Raw genomic sequence first — 24,910 nt, 5'->3', positions numbered from 1 at the left:
CCTCAGAGAAAGCGCACAGCAGATGCTCCTTCCCTGGCTGGCTGCAGCTGATGCAAAAGCCCCTGGTCCAGCCCTGGAGACACAGACGCCCTGTGCCATGTCCCTGGCTTTCCACCTTGGCTGCGGGACGCTGCGGAGTGTGGCTTTCCTGTGGAAACAGGGCGGCAACGTGTCCCTCAGGGCTGTCCCTTCCTTTCTCCCCAGCTTGATGCAAAGATGGCTTTGGGCAAATGTCAGCAAAGAGCCATTTCTCAGGCGCTGGGGAGGGTGCGGTACCCTGGCTCAGGGTGCTTTCGCATTGATCAGGAGGAGATGAAGCTCTGGGAAGACCTGGCAGCTGGGCTGTGCTGGCTCTGCACTGATCCAGCCTCCGAGGGGCTCTGCCGGAGCGTGGGCCAGGTCAGGAAACGCCCTGTCTCCAGCTTCGGAGCTGTGGCCCCTTTGCTCTGGACTAAGGCTATGGTAGATGAGACTGCTCGCCTGGTGCGAGTCCAGCCTGCAAAAGGAAGGGCAGGTCCACCGTGCCTGCCCGTGGTCCGGCACTGGAGGTCCTGATGGTGAGGCACGTCAGGGAATCATCCGGCTGAGGACGAACCCTGCAAAAATAGTTTTCAGCTGAATTGATGCATAGTTAAAGCGGTCAGACTGTATCAAAGCAGGCACGTGAGAGTGGCTAGCACGTGTGGCAGGGCAGGGGGGCGGCAGGGCAGGATGCTTTAGCTGAGGTGGGACTGTGGCCTTCATCACCAGCCCAGGTACAGTGTCCTTGTGCTCAGCGTGTCCCAGGCCAGATTTTCCGGTCACACCGAGAGGGAGAAATGGGGGTAAACGGTTGTTTCTGGGGCAGCTGTTCCTCATGAACTTCTAGCTCTGATAGCACTTTCCCCATTTTGCAAGCTCTGTGTGGGCTAAGAGCCGGCCCCTGTCCTGAAGGGCTGAGAAAAGCCAAGAAGAGGAAGGAGGAGGGAAGGTGATGCCAAGGAGATGCAGGCTGGAGCTGCAGCCTACGTGTCCCGAGTCAGCTCCTTACTCACTAGGCTGTGCCACTTCTGCAGGATTTTTTGGTGTCGTACATGAATAATCTCATGGAGCAGCATGGTCACAGTGGTGACTCTGGTGTCTGCCCACCTACAGATTTCAAAGACCTTAAAATGTTTGATTCTGTTTATCATGGTTAGTGTGTTCCTTGGAACAACCTGAGAAAAGCAGGGTTTTGTGGTCCCTCCAGGCTGCTGTCCCTGTCCCCAATGGCAGCCAGCACCACAGTGCTGGAGGATGCTGCAAGGACCCATCGGGTTATTCTTTCCATGATCCACTGGAAGCCTGTAGATACAGCAGTCAACAGGAGGTGGATCCCCATTAGCTATCTTCTTCACCCAACTCATCCCCTTGTCTCTGAGGGGTGGAGATATGGCTGCAGCATGGATCTCGGGTTCGCTAGGTCCTCTCCGAAATGGTGCTGGGGCAGTTTTGTGACTTCGAGCCATCTCCTGATGTTTTTCCATGTGTAAAACCAAGTTTCTCCCCACCTGGATCCCAAAGTGCAAAGCCCAGTTAATGCCCTCTAAGCATCCCCAGAATTAAGTGCTTTCAGGGGATTTGGTGCTGTTTCTATTCAGTGTTTTTTTTGTGGGTGTTACAAGAGCTGGTAGGAACCGAGTGACATACAGTGGTTTGAAAAGAGATAGACTGTGTTTAGGAGGAGAAGTGCTCACGAGGTGCGGTGAGAGCTTGTGTGTGAAGCTCAGCAGGGAGCTTTTGCATTGCTCAGAAACCACTGGCGAAGACCATGCACAGCTCCAGCAGCTTGTTGAACGTATAAAGCACTGTTAGTGCCAGGTACTACTGCTGCGGGGAGCTGCCGGTGCGCTCGCAGCACAGCGCGTGGCCGTCTCCAGCTCGGTGCATTCTTATGGACAGGAGGTAGCAAACGCTTCAGCACTCCGAGCAAGACCTGCAGGAGAGGACCCGAGGGGTAGGAAACCGTGTTCTCCCTGATGAGGAGTGATGCTGGTTGTTGCAGGTGGGGTTTTCCTTGCTGAGATACCGGAATGTCTTGTGAAACCAGCAAAGTGCTTTTACTGCTTTTTGGCATTTGAGGTGAGATGGACACGGAGGCTCGTTTACCGTGGGGCGGTCTGCCAGCAGTGCGTGGCAGAGAGCCCAAGCCTTTATTCTAGCTTAGGACTCTGGACATCTGCACCCAGAACAATCCTTGAGCTAAAAATAATTTCTTGACTTCTGGGAAGCAACACAGAGTGGTTAAGATTTGAGATTTATCTTTGGGGTTTTGGTTGGAAACCCCGAAGATAAAGCGCATGGCTTTCACCTGCTGTGGAGCACATTTGGGTTTGCAAGGAGCGGGGCCGTTCCTTGGTTGTTTGACAGTATGGCCCCCACCTCCTGCCCGGTCCCTCCACAGCCTCCAGCCCTCGTCTCTGGGCTGCAACAAGAAGCAAGTTGCAGTAATCGCTATCAGATGATACCTCTTAACATTTCAGCAGTAAGGTCACGGTATCTTTTCTCATCCTAATGCGTTTTTCTTGATGGAGAGAGTGGGCTGGGGATGTTCTAGCAAGCTCAAACACTTGACAGTTCCCACATGCTGAGCTTCCTTTTAAACACCCACGTGCCCTGCTCTGCTTTTTCATTTGTATAGCGTCAATTAAATATCAGGGGAAAATGAGGTTTATATATGCTGGTGAAATAAGTGCCATGTGACATCAATTAGGGGTTTGATACCATGAGTCTTCAGAATTAAAACAAAAATCACAGAAAATGTATGAAGAATGTAGCAAAGGGAGCCGAGATAGACAGTAAATGTGTGGGATTAGGCTTGTGACTGATGAGCTGTTACGACTGTTTTTTTTTTCCTCTACTCTTTTCTGCACCTTTCCATCTCAAAGGAATCCATGTGCCTTGTTGATCATCATCGATTTTGCAAGGGGAGCCAACTCAAAGCCTTGTCTGCTGGCTGCCCTGGAGAGGGTGTTTTCACGTGTTCTTGTCTTGTTTCTCTTCCTTCAAACCACCCACCGATTTCCCACCTGGCAGGCAGCGCTGGGGCGCTTTCTGTGCATGGGCAGCGTTACTGGGGTGGACTCCACACAGAGACCTTCACAGATGGTTGGGTTAAACTTGCCCAAAACTTAGTGCAGAACAGACAAGTTCTCCTTGGAGGATTTAGGTGCCTGACTGTCCTTAAGCCTGCTAGAGGCCAAACTGCATCTTAGCTGCCTAAATGTCTTTGTGCACCCTGGCCTGACGGGTCTTTATCAGTTTTGTGAAAGCCATTTCAAGTGGGACTCGGTTTGCTGGGCGTGGGCACAAGGGAGCTGGAGATCAGGGCTTCTTGGGTGAGGAGGGGACCAGCTGTGTCTTCGTTCCCCTGTAGGCTTGTCTTTTGTGGAGGGGGACAGTTGATTGCTGGAGAAGCCAGTCCCTCTCCACTTATCTTCAAAAATGTTCATTGCACAATTAATCTCTTCCTTGAAGGCCTCGGGGAAATACTGATTTTTAGGGCCAGAAGATCTTACGAGCTTGTCTCCCCCTTGCAGGTATCATCGGCCATAGATCTTCACCTTGAAGCTTTATGCTTTTTGGTTAGGTTGCTTTCTGAATGACGTGCATCTTGTTTATAAGTTAGGTGGGATCAAGAGTGTGTCCTGATCAGGTTTTTCAACGCTTAGGCCCTCCCTCGGCATAACAAGCATAGAGTCTTTCAACTATTTCAGATTTCGAAGGGGATTTATGTCACACAGAGGCCAGATACAACAAAGACCTGCGCTTACCTGTGCCAAGGACCTGCCGTCCTCGTGGATTGTCTAAGTTCCCATTTGCTGGATCTTATAATGCCCTTGTCCCTGTTACTTGGTGTTTTCCCCTCAGGAAAAGGACACTTTAGCTGTCCGTTTTCTCGTGACTCCTTTGTGTTTAAATATCCTGGGAAAGCAGCTTTCCCAGATTTTAGATCTTTCCTAAGGTTTCTTTCTTACCTGGCAAAGGATAGGTTTGAAATCAGAGCAGTGAAGTCAAAGCTGGGATTGCTACCCAGGGTGTGATCCCGGCCCTGCGAGCATGATGGCATCCCAGGAGGGCAGGATTTTGTCCAGGTCTGTGGCTCACAGATGTCCTTGTTGACAGCAGCATGATAAGCACTTGAACTTGCAAAGTGAAAATGATTTATCCTGCCAGTAACTTACCCTGAGCTTTTTAAGTCTTTCTGGGCTGTATTTACTTAGTTCATTTTATGAAAAGTGCGTTCATGCTCAAATGAAACGCGAGTATCCCTTTATCCCTGCTGTGTATTTTACTTTAATTCGCCTTCCTGATTCGGTTTTATTTATTTATTTCCCCACCCGGAAGAAAATTGTCTAATTGTCTTTTCGACTGGGGAGATGAATATATTGAGGTTAGCTTGAGGGAAGCAGCCAGGTTTAGAGTAGATGTTGTCATGTATGTGAGCTTGTCTACGCAAAGCTAGCCGCTGACTTGTGTAACGATGGCACCCGGGGGAGGCCAGCTGGTTGCCGTTGGTGCTGGGAGCTATGGGCCGCCAGGCCGTTCCTGACACGCTTGCGCTGGTGAATGTCACTGTCTTATCTGTGGGAAGCCCACCTCTCGCTGGGCAGTAGGAGCTGTGGTCTGTCTTTAGCCTCCTCCCCGAGACAGGAGTATTCAGGAAATACTTTTTCCTTTGTTTTTGTGGGTCAAGAACTCAAAAATACCCATGACCTATTTTTAGGGATCAGCAACAAATCCATTTTGGTTTTGCTTGTCCCGCTACATTTTCCTCATGCTACAAGAAGGTTTGCTGGTGTCCGTTATGAAGACAGCACGGAAGAAAGTTCCTTTCTGTTGACAGAGATAAAATGCTGAGTAACTCTACTGAGGCGTTTTGTTCATCTGGCTTAGACAGATGATCTCATCTAATGTCACCATCGTTATCTGGACTTGCTTTGCGTTTTCACCCGGGGGCTGAGGAGCGCTCACCCCGCCGTCTGCGTGAGCCAGCCCGGGGAGGGCAGGACGGAGAGGGCTGTAGGGAGCGTTGCAGGAGAAAACCGCTCACTGAAGTGGCTTACCGATTTATTGATGAGACGCAAACAACTGGCCCTCAGTGAAGCATCAGGATCGTTACCAGCAACACAACAGGTAAACCCTAGTGCTGGACACTTACAAAATATTGATAAAGCACCTACAGATTTCTAAACATCCTTCTGTACCCGATCCCTGCTAAAAGGCCAAATCCTGCACACGTGCACGCATACGCGGTCGGTGCCAACTCCTCCTCCACCAGGAGGGTGGGTTCCCCTGTTTGCGCCCCAGTGCTGGCACCCTGCTGTCCTGGCAAAGATATTTTGTTTACAGAGTGATCCCACTCAACAGCAGGTTTTTTGCATGGCATGTTGGTAAGCACCAGCTGAGCTTTTACACGCTGCTCCCCGGCGCAAGGCTCCCCCCATCAGGCACTGGGCTTCCTGGTGCGGGGGGGGTGTCCCTGGGGCCAGTCCAGCCTCCTGCTTGCTGTGGGGAGAAGCTCTCTGCTTTCCTGATGATGAGAAGAAAAGTCCTGGAAACCGTGGCAGGGGAGGCAGGTTGGCTGTCTGGTGGGTGAGGGGAGGAAGAGTCTGTCCTCCCCTTTTTGCAGGAAGATTTGCTGTCTAGAAGAGGGGTTTGAAGCCTGAGGTTTGTGTCCTCGCAGCAGAGCCTGGGTAGGTTCTCGGTGCGCGGGTCTGGGAGAGAAGCCGGTTTGACGAGTGGTGTCTTGCTGGGGAGCCGTGGGTGCTGCATTGCTGGGCAGAAGGGACAGGCTGGAGCCAGCCGTGGCGGTGGGGCCGAAGCCACGCTTTTGGCTGCGCCATTGCTCTTGCAGAGCGCGTGCGTGGGGCTGGGTACGGCCCCTCCGTCAGCCCGGGCAGCGGCTGGAGCCTGGCTGAGCCCGTGTCGTGGCAGCAAGGGTGGGCAGCCCCAGTGAGCCCTGGCAGGGAGCCGGACCCTTTCCTGCAGCCTGCGGGTGCCTCCCTGGTGTCTGCGGATGAGGAAAGCCCAGAGGAAGGTGGTGCCCCAGGTCTGCTTTTCAAATGACTGCTAATTTCAAGTTTTTAATCTGGCAAGGAGTGGGTTTCCTGCAGCGACAGCTCACAGCACCCAAACATTTCCCAGCTGCCTGTGAGCTGCTTCCTTGCTGTTCCTTGTGTCCCTGGGGAGCTGACAGGCCCGTGTCGGCTCATTCCTCACCGTGGGCACAGCTGACAGCTCGGGGACATGGGCAGTTTCCCGAGTGCGGTGGAAGCCAGGGGCACCCCGCTCCCTCCTCCACCTCTGCAGGCAGGGCAGCCTCGAAGGGCACATGTGCCCGAGCCTGGTCTCCCCACCATGGGTTGAATTTGAGCTGGGAGCACCGGGAATAGGGGCAGCTTTGCCTGCTCAGGCAAAAGCATGGCTTTGGCTGCTCTAAACCTTGCTGGTGACCCCGAGGATGCACCCTGCCCGGGGCTGCGGGCTCTCCCCCGAGACTGCGCTTCCTGCTCCCCGTCCTTCTCCCATCCTTTCCCTCCCTCCCCAGCACCTTGAAATAAATCTCGGCATTTTGAAAGGCCATTTTCTCCCCCAGCCTACGTGTCAGCACTAATATGGGAACAAACAGACGCGTTTATAAGAAGAAAATAAAGACTCGGCTCCCACTTGGCGGCATAATGTGAGGGGCCATTCCCAGCGTGCTGGGGATGCTGCAGGGATTCTTTACTGGACAAAGAGGCAATTGATGAACTAGGTCATGGCAGGAGGAGATGGTACGTGGGAAAAGCACTGAACAGAGAGGCCTCTGAAAAGGAAACCATTCCCTGTGGAAGAGGCAGCCCCAGACAGCCTGCCTTACTCAAGGGGACCTGTCGTGCCTGTGCCCAGGTCACCCTGCAGGCAGGAGGGGCTCCAAGGTGGCTGAGGATCGGGGCACCTCAGTCGGGAAAGGCTCCTCTTTCTCTTTCTTTTGTTACTGAGGAGTGCTAAAGTGGAGGGAGAGGCTTTCAGAGCCTGCTGGGTAAGTGTGTCTCTGGTGGCTGGAGCAGCAGTTGGGGATGCTTGCTGGTGAGTGACCGGCACCCCAGGGTGACGTTGTGGCTTGCTGCGTTACTGTTTCGCCAGCCACGCAACAGGAGGGGGCAAATCTGTGTCCCAGGATTGGGGGCAGGAGTGGGTAAACCCTGAGAGTGCATCCTCACAGATGGGTCCGATGCTCAGGGTGACCCTTTGCCAGTCCTTCTCCATGTTTTTTTGGTGGCTTGGGGTCAGCGGGATCCATCAGACCCTGTCGTCGTCTCCTTATGTCCTGGCCAATTGCGCAGGATGTGGAGGAGCTCCTCTGTGCCTCGCTGGCTGCGTGTGAAGCAACACTTGCTTAGCCTGGAGCTGCAGCACCTCCTGCCCCTCGCCCCTGCATGCTGAGCATGGCCATGGGCAGGAGAAGCCCTTTGCTGCACCCTGCCACCAGCTTGTGCCGGTGCCTTGCCCCGCTGCCCCCGTGCCCCAAGCCCTGCCAAAGCTGGACCGTTTTGCACACCAGAGAGCGTTGTCCTTGTGGAATGTGGATGAATCGTCCCTGTGGGAAGGTAATGCCTTCAGTGACACAGCCAGAGCGTGGTTGATGTGAGTCCTGTCCCCTGCTTCTGCACGAGCCTCTTCCCTTGCGCCAGTGCACGGCGCCTGGGTGCAGGCTGGATGGGAGGGGGCTGTGTCTCAGAGGGTGCTGGCTGTCAGTACCAGTGACTGTCCCGAGCCAAAAACCTCCAGGCAGGTCCCTGCAGCTGCATTCCATCATGGGATGTTCCTTGGTTGCCTGTCCTTGGGTCAGAGCAGGGGTGAACCTGTGGCCCTCTAACCTCTTCCATGTGCCCTGCCCGATCAGAGCGCTCTCCACCGATCACGGCCACAGGCTCCCCAGTTCACCAGCAGTTCTGGGGCTTTGGTCCTGCGGGCGTTTGCTGAGCAATCAAGTAGGAGCCCGTGTGTCGTGTTGATTTTGCTGGGGCTGGATTCCTGCAGTCTGTGTGGGACTGTCCTGTGGTGGCAGCTCTGGGGTCTGGCTGCTTTCAGAAGTTCGTGCTGGTTTTCCCCTGCCTTGCAGCTCCCTCCGTCTCAGCCCGGAGCTTGCCTGCTGTGTGTGTCGGGGAACCCTGCGCTGCCTGGTACTGTCTGCCTGCCTGGCCCATGTCCCAGCCCTTGTCTCTCCCTGAATTCCTGCCCTGCTTAGCCCAGCCACATCTGTCTGTCCCCATTTGGCAGCTCTCTCTTTGGACCTTGGCTGGATTGTGGGTGGCTGGTGCAAATATTTTATGCACGTCTCAGTGCAGATTTTGCCTTGCCCTGGAGGAGCAAAGTAGCCATGAAATGATCCATGGGATCAAGGGATGCTGATACGGTTCCTTGTTTGGTGCAAGATCTAGGAATGAAACTTAGGGAGGGCAGAGCTTACCTTTGCTTCAGCTGTAAGCATTGAAGAGCTACCCGTTGTTGTCTCATCTGGTCACAGTCTGGCAAAGCAGCTCGTCAGGCCCCAGGACCCAGAGCACATGCTGTGAGTGGAAGGTGCTCAGACACCTTTGTAGTGTGCCAACAATTGTTTACAATTATCCAGAAATAGGTGCCTTATTTGCCTTGCTGAGGGTGTCAGAAGCCCGTTATCCACTGGATTTACCTCCCCTGCATCTTTGGAAGTAACTAGAGACAAGCGATGCGGGAGAAGGGGAAGGATGACATACGGCTTTGGGAGAGTGAGAGCCTGCTGCTGTAGAAGGCAGAAAGGAGAACAGAGGGAGGGGACTGGAGAGAGAAGTGTGAGAATCAGAGCAGTGGAAAAGGAAGACAATTTAGCAGAGGCACTTGGGGCTTGGAGTCAAATTGGGGATACACGGCCTGGAGGAGGGTTGCTGGGGTGTTTCCTTGTTCTGTGATTCTTTAGGGCTTGCAATGAACTGTAGGCACCTGCCGAGGGAGGACCCTTTTAAGATTGAGTGTTTCCTGCTAGCACGCCCAAGCCATGACCCTCTGCAGCAGTAGCTCAGCCCTGCCTGGAGCTCTGGGCTGACGGAGGTGGCATTAGTGTCTGGCACGTGACCTGTGCTAAAAGCCCAATTTAGACACAGTGGCTTTTAACCCAACGTAAGCTGGTTGAGCAAGCCCGAGTCCTCTGCGCTTTTCCTGGGCTGCACTATCATGTGTTGAAAGTGATGTATCCTATCTATCCTAAACCTTTAGAAAGTATAAGTCAATATATACTGATTTGGCACCTTTTAATCCTAGTCTAAAGAAGTCCGAATACAACCTGCCTAAGGCAGGCGTAAGCCCAGGGTGAATTATCCAGGAGACAGTGCCCATTGGTGCTTCCCAGTGCAACGTGTGCTGCAGGGTGCGTAATCTTGGTGCCTCGTCTCCTCTCCCCCTGTTCCTGAGGCTTCGTCCAGCGCTGGTCTCTAGTGCGGGTATTTGTTTGATGTCCAAATGCCACTCTTGGCTCACTGTGAAATACATTGTGTTTTAGCTGCTGCCCCCATGATGTGTGAGGCAGGGCTGATCACACCGGAGCCCTCTGGCCCCATGCAGTACTATGGCGAGTCGTCTGACACCTACTACCACGTGGACCGCTGGCAGAGGCTGCGCACAGCTGTCAGGAAGCTGGAGTTCTGGGAAAACTTCAACGCTGAGCTGATAGGCAGCGGCTTCTTCTCCAAGGTCTACAAGGTAAGACATGCAGGCAGCCCATGACCTGCTCTGGGAGAGCAGCTGAGCAGCTGCTGAGGCTGTGTAGATGGTGTTTCACCTGAGGAATCTGTCCCTGAGCTTATTTCCTTCGTCACTCCAGTCTTCATCACTCCCAACTCACTCTGGCAGGTTGGATGGAGTGAAGGAGGAAAGGACACCCCCTTCTGCACACCCAGTACACCCCCTTTGATGCAAATCTCCCTTTCCAGAGTGAAAAAGGGGATGGGAGGACTCGATCAATCGGTGTTCATTGATACTGTCGTCTAGCCATACAACAGGCTCGTCAGGGAGCTAAACTGGGTATTGGATGAGATTAGGGGATATTTATGCTCTGTGCAGATTTTGTTGTCAAAACTTTAGCAAAATATATAGAGAAAAAGAATGCAAAATTAAGCTGCGTGTGTCTCCCAGAATACCTGCCACCCACACCCCATGGAGATGCCAGCGCCGTCACCCCTCTCTGGCTGCTGCCCTGCGTTACAAGGGAGCTGGGGAGGGGCCGGGGACTCGGGGCAAGGGCGGGCTGGGACAGGCTGCTGGTTGTCCACTTCTACCTCTGCTGCCTTCATGTCAGGAGGCCCATGGCTCCCTGCAAGGCAGCGCGTGATGTGGATGGTGTGTCACCAAAACAAAACTGCTTTTCTCACTGGGACTGTTGTGAGTCACTCCCTGCACCGAGCTCCGCTGGTGTGGGAGTTTGTTTAACCCTCTCTGAGCAAGCACAGGGTCCGGGGTGCTGCTAGCTTTGCTCCCCCTGCAGTGCTGCTCCTCAGCCCGGGAGTGCCGCTGCTTATTTGGGGGGAATGGGTGGGACCTGGGGGTCTTTCCCGGCAACCCTCGGTGATCCCTGCTCTATGAACAGCAGAGCAAAAGGAGGTACTTCACGTTAGGAAATGAGACTCAGCCCTCATCTCTGAAAGCAGGTGCCACGTTGCTTTGCAGCGTGGCCAGGTTTGCCCACCTTATCTCTCCTCCCAGCAGCCCTCCAGAATGTGGCTGCTGACACTGGTCTTGGTTGTTGGGGCGCGACAAACCCAATGGAAACAAACTGGACCTGATTCTACCATTGCCTTCAGCTCCTTAGCTTGATGGGTGCCACGATAAACATCACGACTGCACTTTTCTCCTGCGCCAGCACAAAATGCTTCTGCCAGAGGAGTGCTCCGACGTATTCTGGGTGAGATCCCTGGCTGGTGTAAGCACATGTGGCCAGTTGAAACCAAGGGAGCCAGGCTGGCAGGATCTGGCCATGGAACTGCAGAAAATACCCAAGTTGGATAGATAAACACACATTGCTTTCTCAAGGCTGCATCTCCTCCTCTACTGCATCTGGGCTTGGTGCTGCGATAAAGCCATTTGGTGAACATCAGGTCCAGGGACAGTGCCCTGTTCAAGGGCAATCTCCAGCCAAAGGTCTATGACAGCTCTTTGCAGACTGGAGCAATACATGACAAATACCGCTCCCTCCCTCTAGTAATTGCTTTCCCTACCTACGCAGCATGCTGTTGCCATCGCTTTCTCTTTCCTTTATCTAGCAGATTTTCATAGTAACAGTTGCTGTTTCCTCTGTGCATGACATTTTCTTCCTGCCCTGGCAGTAAATGAAATTCCATCAGTAGGCAGGCTGGAGACACGGACCTTGAATGAAAATGAAATAACTTCTTGAAGCAGAAGCAGAAAAAGAAATGCAAAAAACCAGAAAGTTTGAATGAAATGCTATGGGTCAAATAGTCAGAAGACCGCGGAGGAGGACTTGGGTCATGAGATTTGTCTGGGGCCTTGTGTGCGACAGTAACTAAGTGCTTTGATGACTTGCGCTCCTCTTGGGTCATCCAGTCCCCTGTGGACTCGTAGCCCTGAACAGGAGCGCTCCTGCTGTGAAGCCTCACTGGTGATGGTCCTTTGAAGCTCTTTGCCAACAGATGCTGCCTTCCAAAGCATTCCCACAGCAAGGACGTAGACTCCCCAAAGTGCTGGCACTGCCTGTGCTGGCTGCCTGTTGCTTTTGCCATCCTTTATCCTTTGGTTAAGCCCATTGTCAGGAGTTGTTATGTGGGGGTCAGCTGAGGAAGCAGGATTCACTTGGTTCTACTTGGTGACTCAGGCTCAAGAGGTCTGGGCACAGCCTTCTGCTCTGTGGGTTATGTATTGCATGACTTGGGCACAAGGTATTTTCTCTTTTTCCCTGCCTTAGTTTTCTGATGTGCAGTGAGGAGCTATTCAAGTATGAGTTTCTCTCGGTGAAAGCATAAAGCTTCTTTCATTGGCAGCTCACTCATACATAGGGGTCTGAGATGCTCAAAAGCAGGAGCAAAATGCAACGTGACTTCTTTTTTCTGAGGCTCGTTTAAGGCATTACCCAAAGGGAGCCTCTGAGCAACCTCTTTCTCTGTTGGCCCTCAAAAAGCTTCATACACATTAGGAAGCACAGTCCTACTCCCTGTCTTTCTGCAACTTCCCAGTGCTAGATTTTCACCTTTATTCTCCACTCAAGGCTGACACTAGATCTTTACCCTTCATAGCTCGTTAGCATGAAGTGAGACTACCTTGGAGGCTCTTCTGTGCTTTCCTGGTTCCCACACTGATCCAGGGCAAAACTGGGCACTTTGCATGATTCAGAGTGGACCAAGGGCTGCTCCACGTTGGCCAGAGCAAAGTCTTAGGGTTTGTGGTCTTGGAAGAGGCCTTCTGAGCCCATTACCTTTGCCCATCTCTCCCACTACTTTTTTGAGGGGAGTATGGGTCTATTCTTGCTTTCTAGTCATTTCTTATCCAGCCCAGGCTGGACTTTGCATTGCCCTGTGGACAGGAACCCCCCCAGTGCTCACCGACTCCACCAGCCCAGGCAGTGTTTGTGGACCCTGGGACGTGCAACCTCACCTGGAAGGTCAGTGTAGCTCAGTGTCTCCACCAGAGTTTGTTCAGGGCTAGTAGGTCTCACTGAAACTCGGTATTAGCTCTTCTGAAAGTTTTCCAGATCTTCCAGATTTCAGCTGCTCCCTGTACTCTGTCCTGGACGTAAGGGAACTCACAGTCTTTGGGCAAAGATGATTGATAGCATCTCTTAGATTTACATCTGTGCAATTACAGTTAATAATCAGTTACATCTGATTAGTGACCCGCAGTCTGTGGTTATGAAGTCCCATCAGGTGAGGGTGTCAGAGCCCTGGCTTCCTTATGGCCTGCTCGAGGCACAGTTATTCCAGTGATAACATCGACTATCAGCTTGCGTTCCTTCAGAAAGGAAGCAGCAGTTCATGTTACTCCCAAGACAGTTTGTTTTGTGACCCTGAACCTTTCTGTCCTTCCAGCCCAGCTAGATCTTACATGCAGCTCTTTGTTCTCCTCCCCTGGGCTAGTAATCTTATATGTAAAGTAACCATCACAGAGAGCAATGGGGACACTTTGGGACTCAGAGTGCTGATAGCCAGCTCATGCTGGATCTAAACTATTCCTCCCTTAAAACAAACAAACAAGACCCCACAAACCTTAAACACATGGCTGGATTCTCTGCTGGCCCTGGGACAGCTGTCAGGACATCAGTGTGGGCCACAATTGACACATAAGTCTCCGTTAATTGAGGGTGGAATTGTTCAAGTACCACAATGCTCAAGTGGTCTGGAAACTGCTATTTGGATCGTTAACCCCAATTACGTGAGCTGTAGTGCAGGAGCCCTGGACAGTCCCGTCCTGGCTGAGGGCCAGGGGACCCCTCCATGTCCTGCAGCCTGCACGAAACCCCTGCATTCAGTACAGCCCAACCCCGGTGCCGCCAGGGGACGGCAAATTTCCTCCTAAAAATGCCTGCTCAGCCTGTTCAGTGTTGTAAGGCGGGGGAAGAGCGTTTTGTTTTCCGTTCTTTAGCTTCCAGTATCCCTGCCTGGCAGAGGCCCTAGGAGTGAAATGTCTGGTGGTAATCCATAGCGGAGGTTCAGGTTAGCATGTGGCTGGGAGGCAAACACAGGACCTCTGTCATGGCATGTGGGAGAGAGACAAGCTGTCTCTGTGCTTTCTTTTTGTGTCTGGCAGAGCCTGGGTGGAGAGTGGCCGTGGGCCGGGGTGCAGGAGGAATTGGGGATGAGGAGTGTGGCTAGCAGCCTTGCGTAGTGATCAGACCCAAGTAGGAAGGACAGATGGAGATGTGGGGCAGGCTGTGGTTGGGAAGGGACATTGCATGCAAGGCATTGGAGGGGAGAAGGTCAGCTCCGCGGTAACCCAGTGTGGGCTGAGAAACTGCTCCAGCCCAAGGAACACACAGATTTTGGCAGAGAAACATTGTGATGTGTTGGGACAGGAGGCACCTAGCTGTCACCAACCAGCCAGGCAGGCAGCATTGGAGCAGAGCGTGTGTGGAAGGGACAACACTTTGCACTTGTGCAAAGCTCTGGGCAGCAGGGAAATGAGATTCAGGCCTTTGGTTGGGAAGGGATGCTGTTGTCCAGAGGGGCTGGCAGACCTCTGGAAACTAAGAGATGTTCTACTCCAACCTTGGCTCCAGGTGACCCAGGCTGCTTCTTGTAAAGTGATGGTGGTGAAGATCTACAAGAATGATGTGGACCAAGAGGTGATTGTGCGTGAGATCAGCCTGCTGCAGAAGCTGTCCCACCCCAACATTGTCAGGTGGGCACATCCTGTGGCCATGAGCAGTGGGCGCTGGCAGGGGCTGGAGTTGGCTGGGTGTCTCTAAGGCAGTTCTGCAACGAGGGATTGAGCTGAACCTTGATGGTTTCTTTTCTTTTTTCTTTTTTTTTTTTTTTTTGGTGTGTTCTTCTGCTTAGGTACCTTGGTATATGCGTGAAGGATGACAAGCTCTACCCGATTCTGGAGGTAAAGGTTTCTCTCTTGTAAGCGTGCTGTGGGCAGGCAAGGACCCTGCGGTTCTTTGGCAGGGGGGATGGCAGATATCCTGTAATGCGTATCTACACCTCTCTGACTCCTGCGCCTGTAAATGGCTCTGGACTAGCAAGATTGCCTCAGAGTGGCTTCTGGTCCTTTTTGCCCTACAGCTGGTCACAACTGGAATGGGGCACAGTCACTGCAGGGGCATGAGATTCAGGCAGGATAGCCTAAAAGTGTTTCAGGTTGGCTTGGTACCACCAAAGGGCCAGAATGGGTCAGCTGGTGGGGAGAAGAGGAGCCGGGGATGGAGGACAGGAGTAGAAAGGAAAGCAGATGGAAAGAGGCAGGGACCTCCAGGGTGGCTCTGGAATGGTTGCGTGGTCTAATGGAAAAGCCTGGGCTGGAACCGAGGAGGTCTCCCCTTGTTCCTACGCTGTCGGTGGCAGAGGAGGCATTGACTGAACCGCTGCCATGCATTTTGCCTCGAGTTCGCTGCCTGTGAGTGAGGACCGTGGCTGGCTTATACAGCCGTCCCTGCAGTGGGGCAGAGCCCAGGATTTGCACTGTGCCACACACAGGGGCCCCCACGTGCAGGGGCATTCCCAACCCCCATCCTGAAGGAGGGGCTCCTGGGTTGGCGAGGGAGGGTTCAGCGCCCGGGAAGCTGCAGCAGAGCCTGTGCGCAGCCACACAGCCACTTGCTTTCTCTTTCTGCTCACAGTACGTGAATGGGGGTTGCCTGGAGGAGCTCCTGGCCAGCAAAGACATTGCTTTGACATGGAAGGAAAAAGTGGACTTAGCTTCTGACATCACCAGAGGCATGATCTACCTGCATTCCAAGAACATCTACCACCGAGATCTCAACTCCAAGGTATGCAGGTGGAAAGGGGATGTCATCCTGGGACTGCTGAAGGTGTTAGGGCACCATACAGGGACCCCTTAGGGCTGTAACCAGGAGGCCTCATGCTGGTTCCCTGCTCCATGCTAATCCCTCTGCAGGCAAGGATTTCTTGATAAAACCTGTCATTACATTGCGTTCATCGCTTCCCAAGCAGGAGACCCAGATAGAGATAAAAATATATTGCTCCTAGTGCTGTTGCTGGCAGAAAAGATGGAAATGTGTGCAGGATTACACATGGCTTTCTTTGCCTGTGGTTGCAGGAGAAGCTCTGCCAGATTTAGAGATTTCCTTTCCTGCTCACAGCAAGGAGGAAGCTGTTGCTAACAGGAGCTGGTCGCGGGCTCTGGGAGCAAGTGCCATGTGAGACGGTCCCTGTCTATGAGCAGAGCACCAGCAGAGCTCAGGAGATGTGTCTCCTCACTCAAGTGCAGGGAAGTTTTCTTCCTTGATACAGGGGGTCCAGGTCACCAATTTTAGGGTGGTCACCTCCGGGGTTTCACACCCTGGCCGTGTGCCAGCTGTGAAGACTGGTGTCCGGAGACAGGCTTTGGGTGTAACGCAAAGGCACGTCGTGTTCCTGGTGTATTGGCCCTCTGGCTGGGAGGCTGTTTTCCTCAGCATGGGCTCATGCTGCTTGATGAGGGCAGGAACAGCACTGAGGCATTGCCATTCTCAGGTTCGACCAGGTTTGACCAGGCCTGGGGACAGGCTTTGATGTGGCTCTTCCTCTGCCACTGGTATGGCAGTAGGAACATGGTGGGGCAGGGCCTCGTTGATCTCTTTTGGGCAATACTGGCCAAACCTCAGGTAGATCTGGAGCATGTCCATGATATCATAGGGAATGTGGGCTGAAGGGTTGCCCACCAGCCTGGACCATATCTGTGTCAGCTGACGCCAGAGCTTGGCTTGGTGATTCATGGAAGTGGGGCCTACACGTCCTTGCAGTTGATGCTGGATGGTGGTGTATCTCTTACAAGCCATTTTTATTGGTGCTCTGTGAGCTTTTTAAGAGAAACCTGAAATGTAGATGAAGGTTGGCAGTGGGGAAGCCAGTCACATGTTACAGTCTTGAGAGACATCAGCACAGGAGTTAAACGCACCTTTGTAATCTCAGGCTGTTTACTTGGCTCAGTCATTAACCATGAAATCGCAAACACCAGGCAAAGACGAGGCAAGAGCTTGCTTCATTCTGACTGCAGGTTTCTTGGCCGATGTGCTCTGAAGTCAGGTGAGATGTAATTTCCTATTTGGTGGTGACCAATGAGCTCAGGACCTTTCCAGATCTGCTTGTGGAAAGTTAGTGGGTGCTGGAGGTCCCTTCCTGTCCCTTCTGTCTCACTGTGGTGCTTCAACCATGAAAGAGGTTCATCCTTCCCCAGGGAAACCTAGTAAACCTGCAGTGATGATGGCTGAAGGTACAGGACAGAAGTAAGTGTACGTGCTCACTTCAAATCTAGTTGTTAGTGAGAGCCATCTGGAGCAGATCCCTGTTGTCTCTGCTAGTTCCCTGGGAGCAGATGCCAAGGAGGAAGTCCTGGGGAACTGAACAGGCTGAAACCGCTGGGATTTTGAGAAACCTTAAGATAATTTTATAGGAATTCCTCCAGAAAGCCGTGTTAAGGATGTGTGGCTGCGGGCAGTGAGAAGGGCTGTGGCTGTGATCCCACCCACCTTCGGCCGAATGGTGACCAGGGTCAACACGCACGTTTTGAGGTCATTTCGGATGAAAGGATGTGGATCACCCTGTCCATTGAACAGCTTCTTCAAAAGACTTTTCCTGGCTTCAGATGTGATCAGTCCACCCCTAACCTGCCCCGCACACTCCATGTGTGCTGCCAGGATGCAGCTCTCTGGGGAGGGGAGAGCCTGTGATGGTGAGGTGGGGCTGAGGGACGGCGAGGCACTGCTCAGTGAAGTATCCAGGCTCTTCCTTGCCAGGCATCTCATGCCATGCCCCATGGGCTCCTTTCAGAACTGCCTCATTCGAGTGACGCCGCGGGGCCGCGAGGCGCTGGTGACCGACTTCGGGCTGGCCAGGGAGGTGGTGGAGCTGCCTGTGAAGGATGTGGAGAGGAAGCTGTCTCTGGTGGGCTCTGCTTTCTGGATGGCTCCTGAGATGCTACGGGGAGAGCCCTATGATCGGAAGGTATGGCACTGCTTCCCATCCCCCTGTTCAGCTTCAGAGCTCCCGAGCGACCGTGGAGGATGTCTCCTCTGCTTGCTGGTGACATGTCCTGACAGCAGAAAAGCCCTTCCCTCCTTCCCCAGGAAACATTGCCCTGCTATCCGGACCTTTGCTTAGTAATGCCCTGCTTAGCAACTTGGAAGTTCCTTATGTGGCCTTGTTAAGTTAAACTTCTAGGGAAGTGGATTGCTGCCATGGACAAACACAGTGAAACCTCTCTGAGGAAGATACTTGGTGAGTTACAGCCCGATGAGCCTGTTGCAGGGTCTGTGGGGGTGCCAGAGCTGAGGGCGAAGCACCAGACATGTCGAAAAAGAGCACGGGGCCAGGCTTTCCGAAGACGAGTCTGGACTCCAAGAGGGGCTGTGGTATTTCTGGGTGGATTCAGAAGCCCAGATTCAGCAAACCCAGGGGTTTGCTGCGTCTCTCTCCGGTGGGCTTTTTTTGATGGGCTTTTGCATAACTAATGGAAAGACCTTGTCGTTGGTACTCCCCTTTCTCATTCTTTGCTTTTGTGCATGTCCTGTCCCACCTCCCGCCCTCCCACCCCTCCTGCAGGTGGACGTGTTTTCCTTTGGCATTGTCCTCTGTGAAATCCTGGGCAGGATCCCAGCTGACCCCGAAGTGCTTCCCAGGACTCAGGTAATGATTCCTACAGCCAAATCTAATGGTGTTTTTTCCATGGTACCAGATTGTGGCTTCTCTTTGGACCAGACAGACTGTACACATGTGCACATATGTGTTCATGCTGAGGTTTCTCTCTAGAGGTTTTTCCATGAGAAAACCTGATCTCAAAATTTTCAGTGCACAAGAGTTCGGTGCATCTATAGTTTCAAAAATGTTGTTAGATCAACAATTTGATATGAAGTTTAAAGACCTTAATTCCAAATACTTCATTTCACTTTGATGTTTCAGCTTCTCCACCGAAGTGGCAGGTTAAACACAACTTTCATAAAAAACGTTTATTTTCAAATACATTTCAGTTAATATGCAGTTCGTGTGGAAACAGTGGGCTTCTCTAAAGACGTGGCCTTTTTTGTTTCAACCTTTGCAACGTTTCCCTTCCACAAAGTGGGAAGGGAAAGTTTAACCTGAACAGCAATGAAAAATCCAGCAGGAAAAACAGCAAATTGCTGCTTTTCGAGGAGCAATGCAAGGGACCCGCAGCGACCAGAGATTGTTCCATGTTCTGTGAGGCTGAACAGGAACTACCGCTCTGTCCGTGTTCACGAGATGAAGGAGAATTCCATATCAGAGACTCTGATAGTCTGGAGGGACCAAGCTGTAGTTGTGGAAACAGCTAGCTGGACCCCTTTGGCTCTCAGCTGCTGTTGGAAGAGCAGATCGCCTGCAGTTCCTGTCCTCCGCAGCCGCTGCTCAGCACCTGGTGCTGGTTCCTCTGCTGGTTCCTGCCTTTGTGGCTCTTGTTGCCTTAGTCTGAGCTTTTCCAGGAGGACACATACTGCCCCGCAGGGGTAGCAGAAGGATCAAGCGAAAGGATGCTGCAGTCTCCCAGCTCTGCTAGTGATTTATCGTCTGTGCAGTCCTGCCAGAGCTGATGTTGCCCAGTACCTTTGCAAAGCCATCAGTAAAATAAATAGCTGTGATGGAGACCCTCAGAGCTTTAAACAATGAGCGTTTTGTGCTTTAACACCTTGACGAGGATGAAGAGCTTTTAAAGGACTTTATAGCTGAAGTCTTTTCTACATACTCTTCCCCCTTCCTCACAGGATTATGGCTTGGATGTTGCTGCCTTCCAAGGAATGATCAGTGAATGCCCCAAGCGGGTGATGGATCTCACTGCTAGCTGCTGTCGGGTGAGATTCTTGCTTTTTTTTTCTTGTTTCCCTTCGGTTTTATTGGATTTGTATCACACTTGTGTGACCGAGACCAAGATTGTGTGAACCCTGGAGAGCTCGAACCTACCGTTCTCAGCGCTAGCACACAGGGCTCTACCACTTGAGCTGTGAAGTGATGAGATCTTCCCGGGTCACTAGGATGCTTTCATCCACTGTGCGGTTTTGCCCCTAGGAGAAGTGTTTAGTTTGTGTATTACACCCCAAAACATCCCATGGTCCTGTCTGTTCCCTTGCACGTTGACCGCAGAGTGGGAAGCAGGGTGGTGATGGTGGCCGGTCCCTCCTTAAGCCAGGCTGCAGGCAGAGGCACCCGGCTGATCCTCTCTGGAGGGCGCTGCCTCGCTCCTACCAGCCCTGGTGTGGTAGATGTCGGAGCATAGTTCTCCAGCCTTTCTTGCTTTGGCATAAAAGGTGATGGTGAAAGCTGGGGGGCCCGCACATGCTGCCCAAAACTTCAGGAGGCAAAGCAGAGAGAAAGCGAGGACTCAAGTTAGTCTCTGAAAGGAACAGAAAGACAAAGGTGGTAATCGGGGAGAGAGCAGAGAATCTGGGTGATCGTAATGCACCTAATTGCTAGGAGCTCAAGGCAGCAAATGGAAGTAGATCCTTGCATGGGTCCTGAATAACTTGTCCTGAATCAGAGGAGTGATTCACGTCAGCAACTGGCTTAGATTTTATGTATATTCAGATCTTGTACCTCTGACGGGCAGCTTCCTAGTGCTTCTGCCCGAAATGCCCCTTGGGGCTGTTCTTCTCTGCCCTTGTGTGATGTGCAGGTTTGGGAAGTTTCTGGCGCAGCTCCCCAGGCTGGCATTGCGGGGGCACACACAAAGGACAGTCCCAGGACGGCATGGTGGGGCTGCGGGATGGGGGTGCCCCGGGCCATGTTCCTCACTTTGGGTACACCCCGGTGACACTGGGAAGGCTGGGGGATCACAGCCCACTGAGGGCGAGCCGCATCAGGGAGACAAGACAGGTCCTGAGTGTCACAAAAAAGTTCAGGGAATGATACATCTCCCTCCTGATACCAACCTGCAGCCTTTCCTGCAGACCGCCCGCCTCTGCACCGTTTGGGTGGGCTTCGGAGCGAGCAGTTCCCACCCCCTGCCCAGGCCGGGGTGTGTCAGGCTGGTTTCCAGCGTCTCACTGCCTTTGCTTGAGCTGCGCCCCGCGCCGTGGGACCTGTCCTGCAGCTGCTCGTTCGCAGCAGCCCGGGGCTGGGTCACCAGGTGCTGGGTGATGCCAGAAGGCTCCACCACCAGGCTTGTGACCCACACCAGGGCTAGTGGTAGATGGATGCCATTGCCCAGACTTGGGGGACCTGGCAGAGCTGCTGCAGAGCAACCGCCTCCTGTCCCAGGGCGTCCTCTTCAGCTTTCCCTTCTCATTCCAGGTGGAAGCACTTAAGAGGCCATCTTTCTCCGAAATCCTGGATGAGTTGGAGGATGTCGCGGAGCGACTGGAGCCTAGGAGGGACAATCAGCTTTCAGGCTGAGCTGCCTGCCTCCTGTGAGGCTTGGCAGAGAATCACTCAAACTGTAAATGAACTGTCTGGGGGGTCAGGAGTGAAGAAGGAAGGTGGCAAAGGGAAGAGCTAAGTGATGCGCTGGTGTTTATTTAATCATAGTCTTGGTCTCTAATTTCTTGGATGGAAAACATGGTTAAAAATGGAGAAAGGACTTACCAAGGGTATATTTTTCCTAGCTAAGGTTTTTAACAGATGTAACTAGGACACCGAGCAGCCTTGCCTGTTTGCTTGTCAAAAGCAAATGATCCTGGAGGGACCTGAATTCCCTTGAGGATGCTTTCCAAATCCCCGACAGAAACATCATCCTCTCCTGCTTCCCCGGGACCCATGGCCTTGGGGAGTCACCCCCCGGGGGCAGGGGTCTGTGCGGTGTGAAGGAGAGGGGCTTTGTGAGCTTCGGAGTCGCCTTATATTTCAAAGCCTTAACGCACCCATCCGGCAGCCCTGCAGGAACGGGTATGATCTGTAATGTCCCTGGCTGGGTCTCCTGGCATCGCGCTCGGGGTGCACGCAGGCACGGAGGCATCTGGCGAGGTTTTGGAGAGTCAGCTCGGGTCACCCACGGGGTGCTGACCTGCAACCGTCCGAGGCGATGGGGAGGGTGTGCCTTATCGAGATATGAACTAACCAGCTAATATCTCCTCTCAGAAGAGCTTTGTCAGACACAAGTCCCAGCATCGCAGCAGTCTGGATTTCTCTCTGCTGCCCTCGACTGGGACTCAGACATGGAGGGGTCTGCCTGCCCCCTTCTCGTCCTGCTGCAAACACGGCGATGAGCACAGTGCCAACAGCTTGTGAGGCCAAAATGGGGGGAGAACATCATCCAGCATCTCGCCCGTTTCTCTGCCCAGCCCAGCACCCGTTGCCTCCTTGGTGATGTGGGACACCCTCGCAGGCCCCAGGGCTCGTGCAGCCGGGAAAGGACTTTGTTTTGACGCCATGTTTTCTTCTGTGGGCCAGAGGGTGCTGGGGCTGCAGATCCAAACCAGAAGCGGCAAGAATAACAGCTAGAAATGGTCTGGCATTGCAAATCAAGAGAAAGAGATGAGCGGTCGAGTCCCTGCCCTCAGATCAGCTGATTGCTGGGCCACTGTTCTGAAAGAAGTGTTCTGCTGGGACTAAAATGTTTGTGGGTGTAAATAGGTGTAATGTCTGTATAGTGGTGGAGCTGTGTCTCTGTTCCTGTGGATTGTAAGCTCTTGGAGCAAGGATCATTCATGTGTCCACCAAAAAGTATTTGTACAGTGCTTAGCGCAATGGGCCTTCAACCTACAGCTTGAAGGCTGTTCTCCCACATAGTGGTAGACCTACCTGGGGCCCTCATCTCAAGCTCTTGGAGCTGGCTTTGGTGTCATATATAGCCCAAGGTCTGTGCCATGGTGCCCGCAGAAGGGAGTGTCAGTGGTGTGCTGGGACAAAGTGGAGGACCATGGTGCATTTTCACCAGGGATCATAAGGAATTGGGAGCTGGCATGGAATGCAGTGAATGGCACCAGGGTCACCAGCTCAGCCACATCTCCAGGGGGCATCTGCAGCTCCTCGTTTCCTGGAGGTGCCATTTTGCTTTTGTGGGCTACTAACTTATTTGCACAAGAAACCTCCTGCTCAACAGTAAGCTGCCCAGCAAATACCTTCATCCCAGCTGGATACTGCCAGTGGGGGGGAAGCAAAGCCTCGAGAAGTAGAATACTGAAACTAAGGGAGGCTTTTCAACCTGGAGGGGGAGAATGGCCACTTTTTGTCCTGTAGCAGTTTGGGGACTTCAGACCAGTGAAGTGAAATGGACTGCAACAGCAGTGCAAGCAGCGCTGATGTACATGTGTGTGTGTCTTCAGTGAGAACAACCCACCACCAGCATCACAGCAATGTGTTGGATGAAAATCACAGGGTGTATATTTGTCTACGAGGAGATGGACCTGAGGAGCTAACTGCAACCCCCTAAGGCTTCCGAGGCTCCCTATTCCATAGAGGAATAGGCTTGAGAATGAGGAATCCAACAGTATGTCCTAACACCCAAAGCATTAAGGACACACAGCCTTTTCCAAAGGCCACTGTGGATGATGGATAGCTGTCCACCTTGGCTCAGTCCCACAAAGCCTTTCCCTAGCCTTCCTCATGCTGCCTGGTCTGCCAAGCTGAAGTCTGTTCTTCCTCTGCCCCTCCTGCACAAGAGGGGGAAGATACAGAGGAAGATCCCTAAACATACCGATCCCTGAAATGGCCTGTTACGGGGTGAAGGTGTCTTGTTCCAGGGGCACTTCCCTGCAGGGTGGCTCCGCTGCTGGCCAGCCCCTTCCCAGGACAAGCAAGGCTTGGTGCCGGTGGTGCCCTACCGCAGACTGGGCTGATGCTTCCTCCAGCCATACAACCTGCTGAGCAACAACAGAGCAACTGCGTCTAGGACACAGTAGAAAAGGCACATGGAGTTGTGTATCCTTTGGTGATGCTGAGGTATGGAGGAAGATCTTTTGGGTTTATTTATCTGCTCAGGGGTAAGGAGCTCAAAGATTAAACAGATCCACGGTGGTGATGGTGGATATTTTCTGCACAGGGGATAACATTAGCCAGCATGATCTGAGCTGCAGTGGATCAGAACTGTGTTTCTTCTGGGCTTGCCATGCAACCCATCCACTCTCATGGTGAGGCCCCATGCTGGCTCTCAGGTGACTGAACGATAACAGGTCCTTTGGTGCCTGCTGCAGTGGCAGGTGGGACTGAGAGTGTCTGCAGGCACCATATGGACTAGAAAAGCCGATGTGGGGAGTCTGCAGACTGGTGCATCTCTTGGACCAAGAGTTTCTCTTCACTGGTCAGAGCTGGAGGGAGAAGTGAGCATGGAAAACCTGCTGAGATGCCCTCCAGGTACGAGCCCCTGTGCTGGGAGCGCAGTGCCTGTCTCCCCCATGCCGGTCTGATGCAAAGTCCAGGTCAGTGGTTGAATTTCATGTCTCGGAGTCCTGGCTCTTAACTGAAGCAACTGTGATGGTGGGTGGAGGGTCTGGGCAGCGCAGCAGCCTCGCTGTTGCTGGACCTGACCCGAAACTGCCTCCTCTGCCTCTCTTCCCGCTGTTGGCTGCCTGCCACAGGTGCTGATGGCACGGACCTGGCCATGCTGCATCCCACAGGCCATGCATTCCCGTATCCTCCATTATGTGTGTGTCTTTGTTTGTTTTTATAAATGCCATTTGGGAATAAAGTCTAGTGGTTCTTTTCCACGTCAGCCCTGGCTGCTGTGTTTCATCATCCTGGGTCTGCTGAGTGGTGCTGCTGAAATGCCGCGTTTCCAAACACAACTAAGTGAACAGCTTCGTGCTCTGTCAGCATAGCTGGCATGATAAGCCTTTAGTTAAAAGTCATTTACAAAAGAGTATTACCTATGCGAGAGTGGCATTTTGAGGCCATTGCTGCCCGGCGCCCTCGGTTTGTGGCAGGGTCAGCTGGTGTCTTAAGTAACCCCTTCACATCTGTTGGCCAGGCACAAGGTAACAGCAGCAGCACAAGCATTGTGTAAAGGGTGTTGGATTCATCTTTTCCACCCCAGCAGACAATAAGCCAAAAGGACCAAACCACAGTGAAATGATTTCCCTTCCTCAGCTGCAGCTTCTTTTATGCTTGTTCATACACGGCATTAGTTACTCACCGGATGCAACCCTCTCACAAGGACACCTCGGAAAATTGGAGGAAGGTGTTCGCTATGCCAGGACTACTGGGTCTGCTGCATCCAAACACAAATCATAGAGCAGTGCTGAAGCTCATTTCTCTGAGCTCCTCGCATGATAGCCATCAGCGTTAGGTAGGAAGAAGAGCTTTCCTTCTAAAGTCCAGTTTCTTAAAGTCAG

General features: G+C 52.8%; 1 protein-coding gene across 7 annotated transcripts in view; it reads left to right on the top strand.

Annotated features, from left to right (window-relative positions):
- Positions 1–24,291, top strand: part of LOC141751828 (dual specificity testis-specific protein kinase 2-like) — a 43,157-nt gene extending 18,866 nt beyond the window's left edge. For 5 of the 7 annotated variants that reach the window (XM_074609272.1, XM_074609273.1, XM_074609276.1 and 2 more), the window contains exons 2-9: positions 9,539–9,738; positions 14,258–14,379; positions 14,538–14,586; positions 15,320–15,469; positions 17,472–17,645; positions 18,243–18,326; positions 19,415–19,501; positions 20,937–24,291. In XM_074609272.1, coding sequence (XP_074465373.1) covers positions 9,539–9,738; positions 14,258–14,379; positions 14,538–14,586; positions 15,320–15,469; positions 17,472–17,645; positions 18,243–18,326; positions 19,415–19,501; positions 20,937–21,038 — 968 coding nt within the window. In that variant the 3' untranslated portion in view covers positions 21,039–24,291. Of the gene's footprint in view, positions 1–5,618; positions 5,715–9,306; positions 9,407–9,538; positions 9,739–14,257; positions 14,380–14,537; positions 14,587–15,319; positions 15,470–17,471; positions 17,646–18,242; positions 18,327–19,414; positions 19,502–20,936 lie in introns of those variants that run through there. The other 2 variants (XM_074609278.1, XM_074609275.1) reach the window with 2 other exon arrangements.
- Positions 24,292–24,910: the final 619 nt, after the last annotated feature.

This window comes from Larus michahellis, chromosome 15 (genome assembly GCF_964199755.1).
Source record: "Larus michahellis chromosome 15, bLarMic1.1, whole genome shotgun sequence".
Taxonomy (NCBI): Eukaryota; Metazoa; Chordata; class Aves; order Charadriiformes; family Laridae; genus Larus; species Larus michahellis.
The sequence above is the reverse complement of the archived record's forward strand: the minus strand, read 5'-3'. Positions and strand labels throughout refer to the sequence as shown.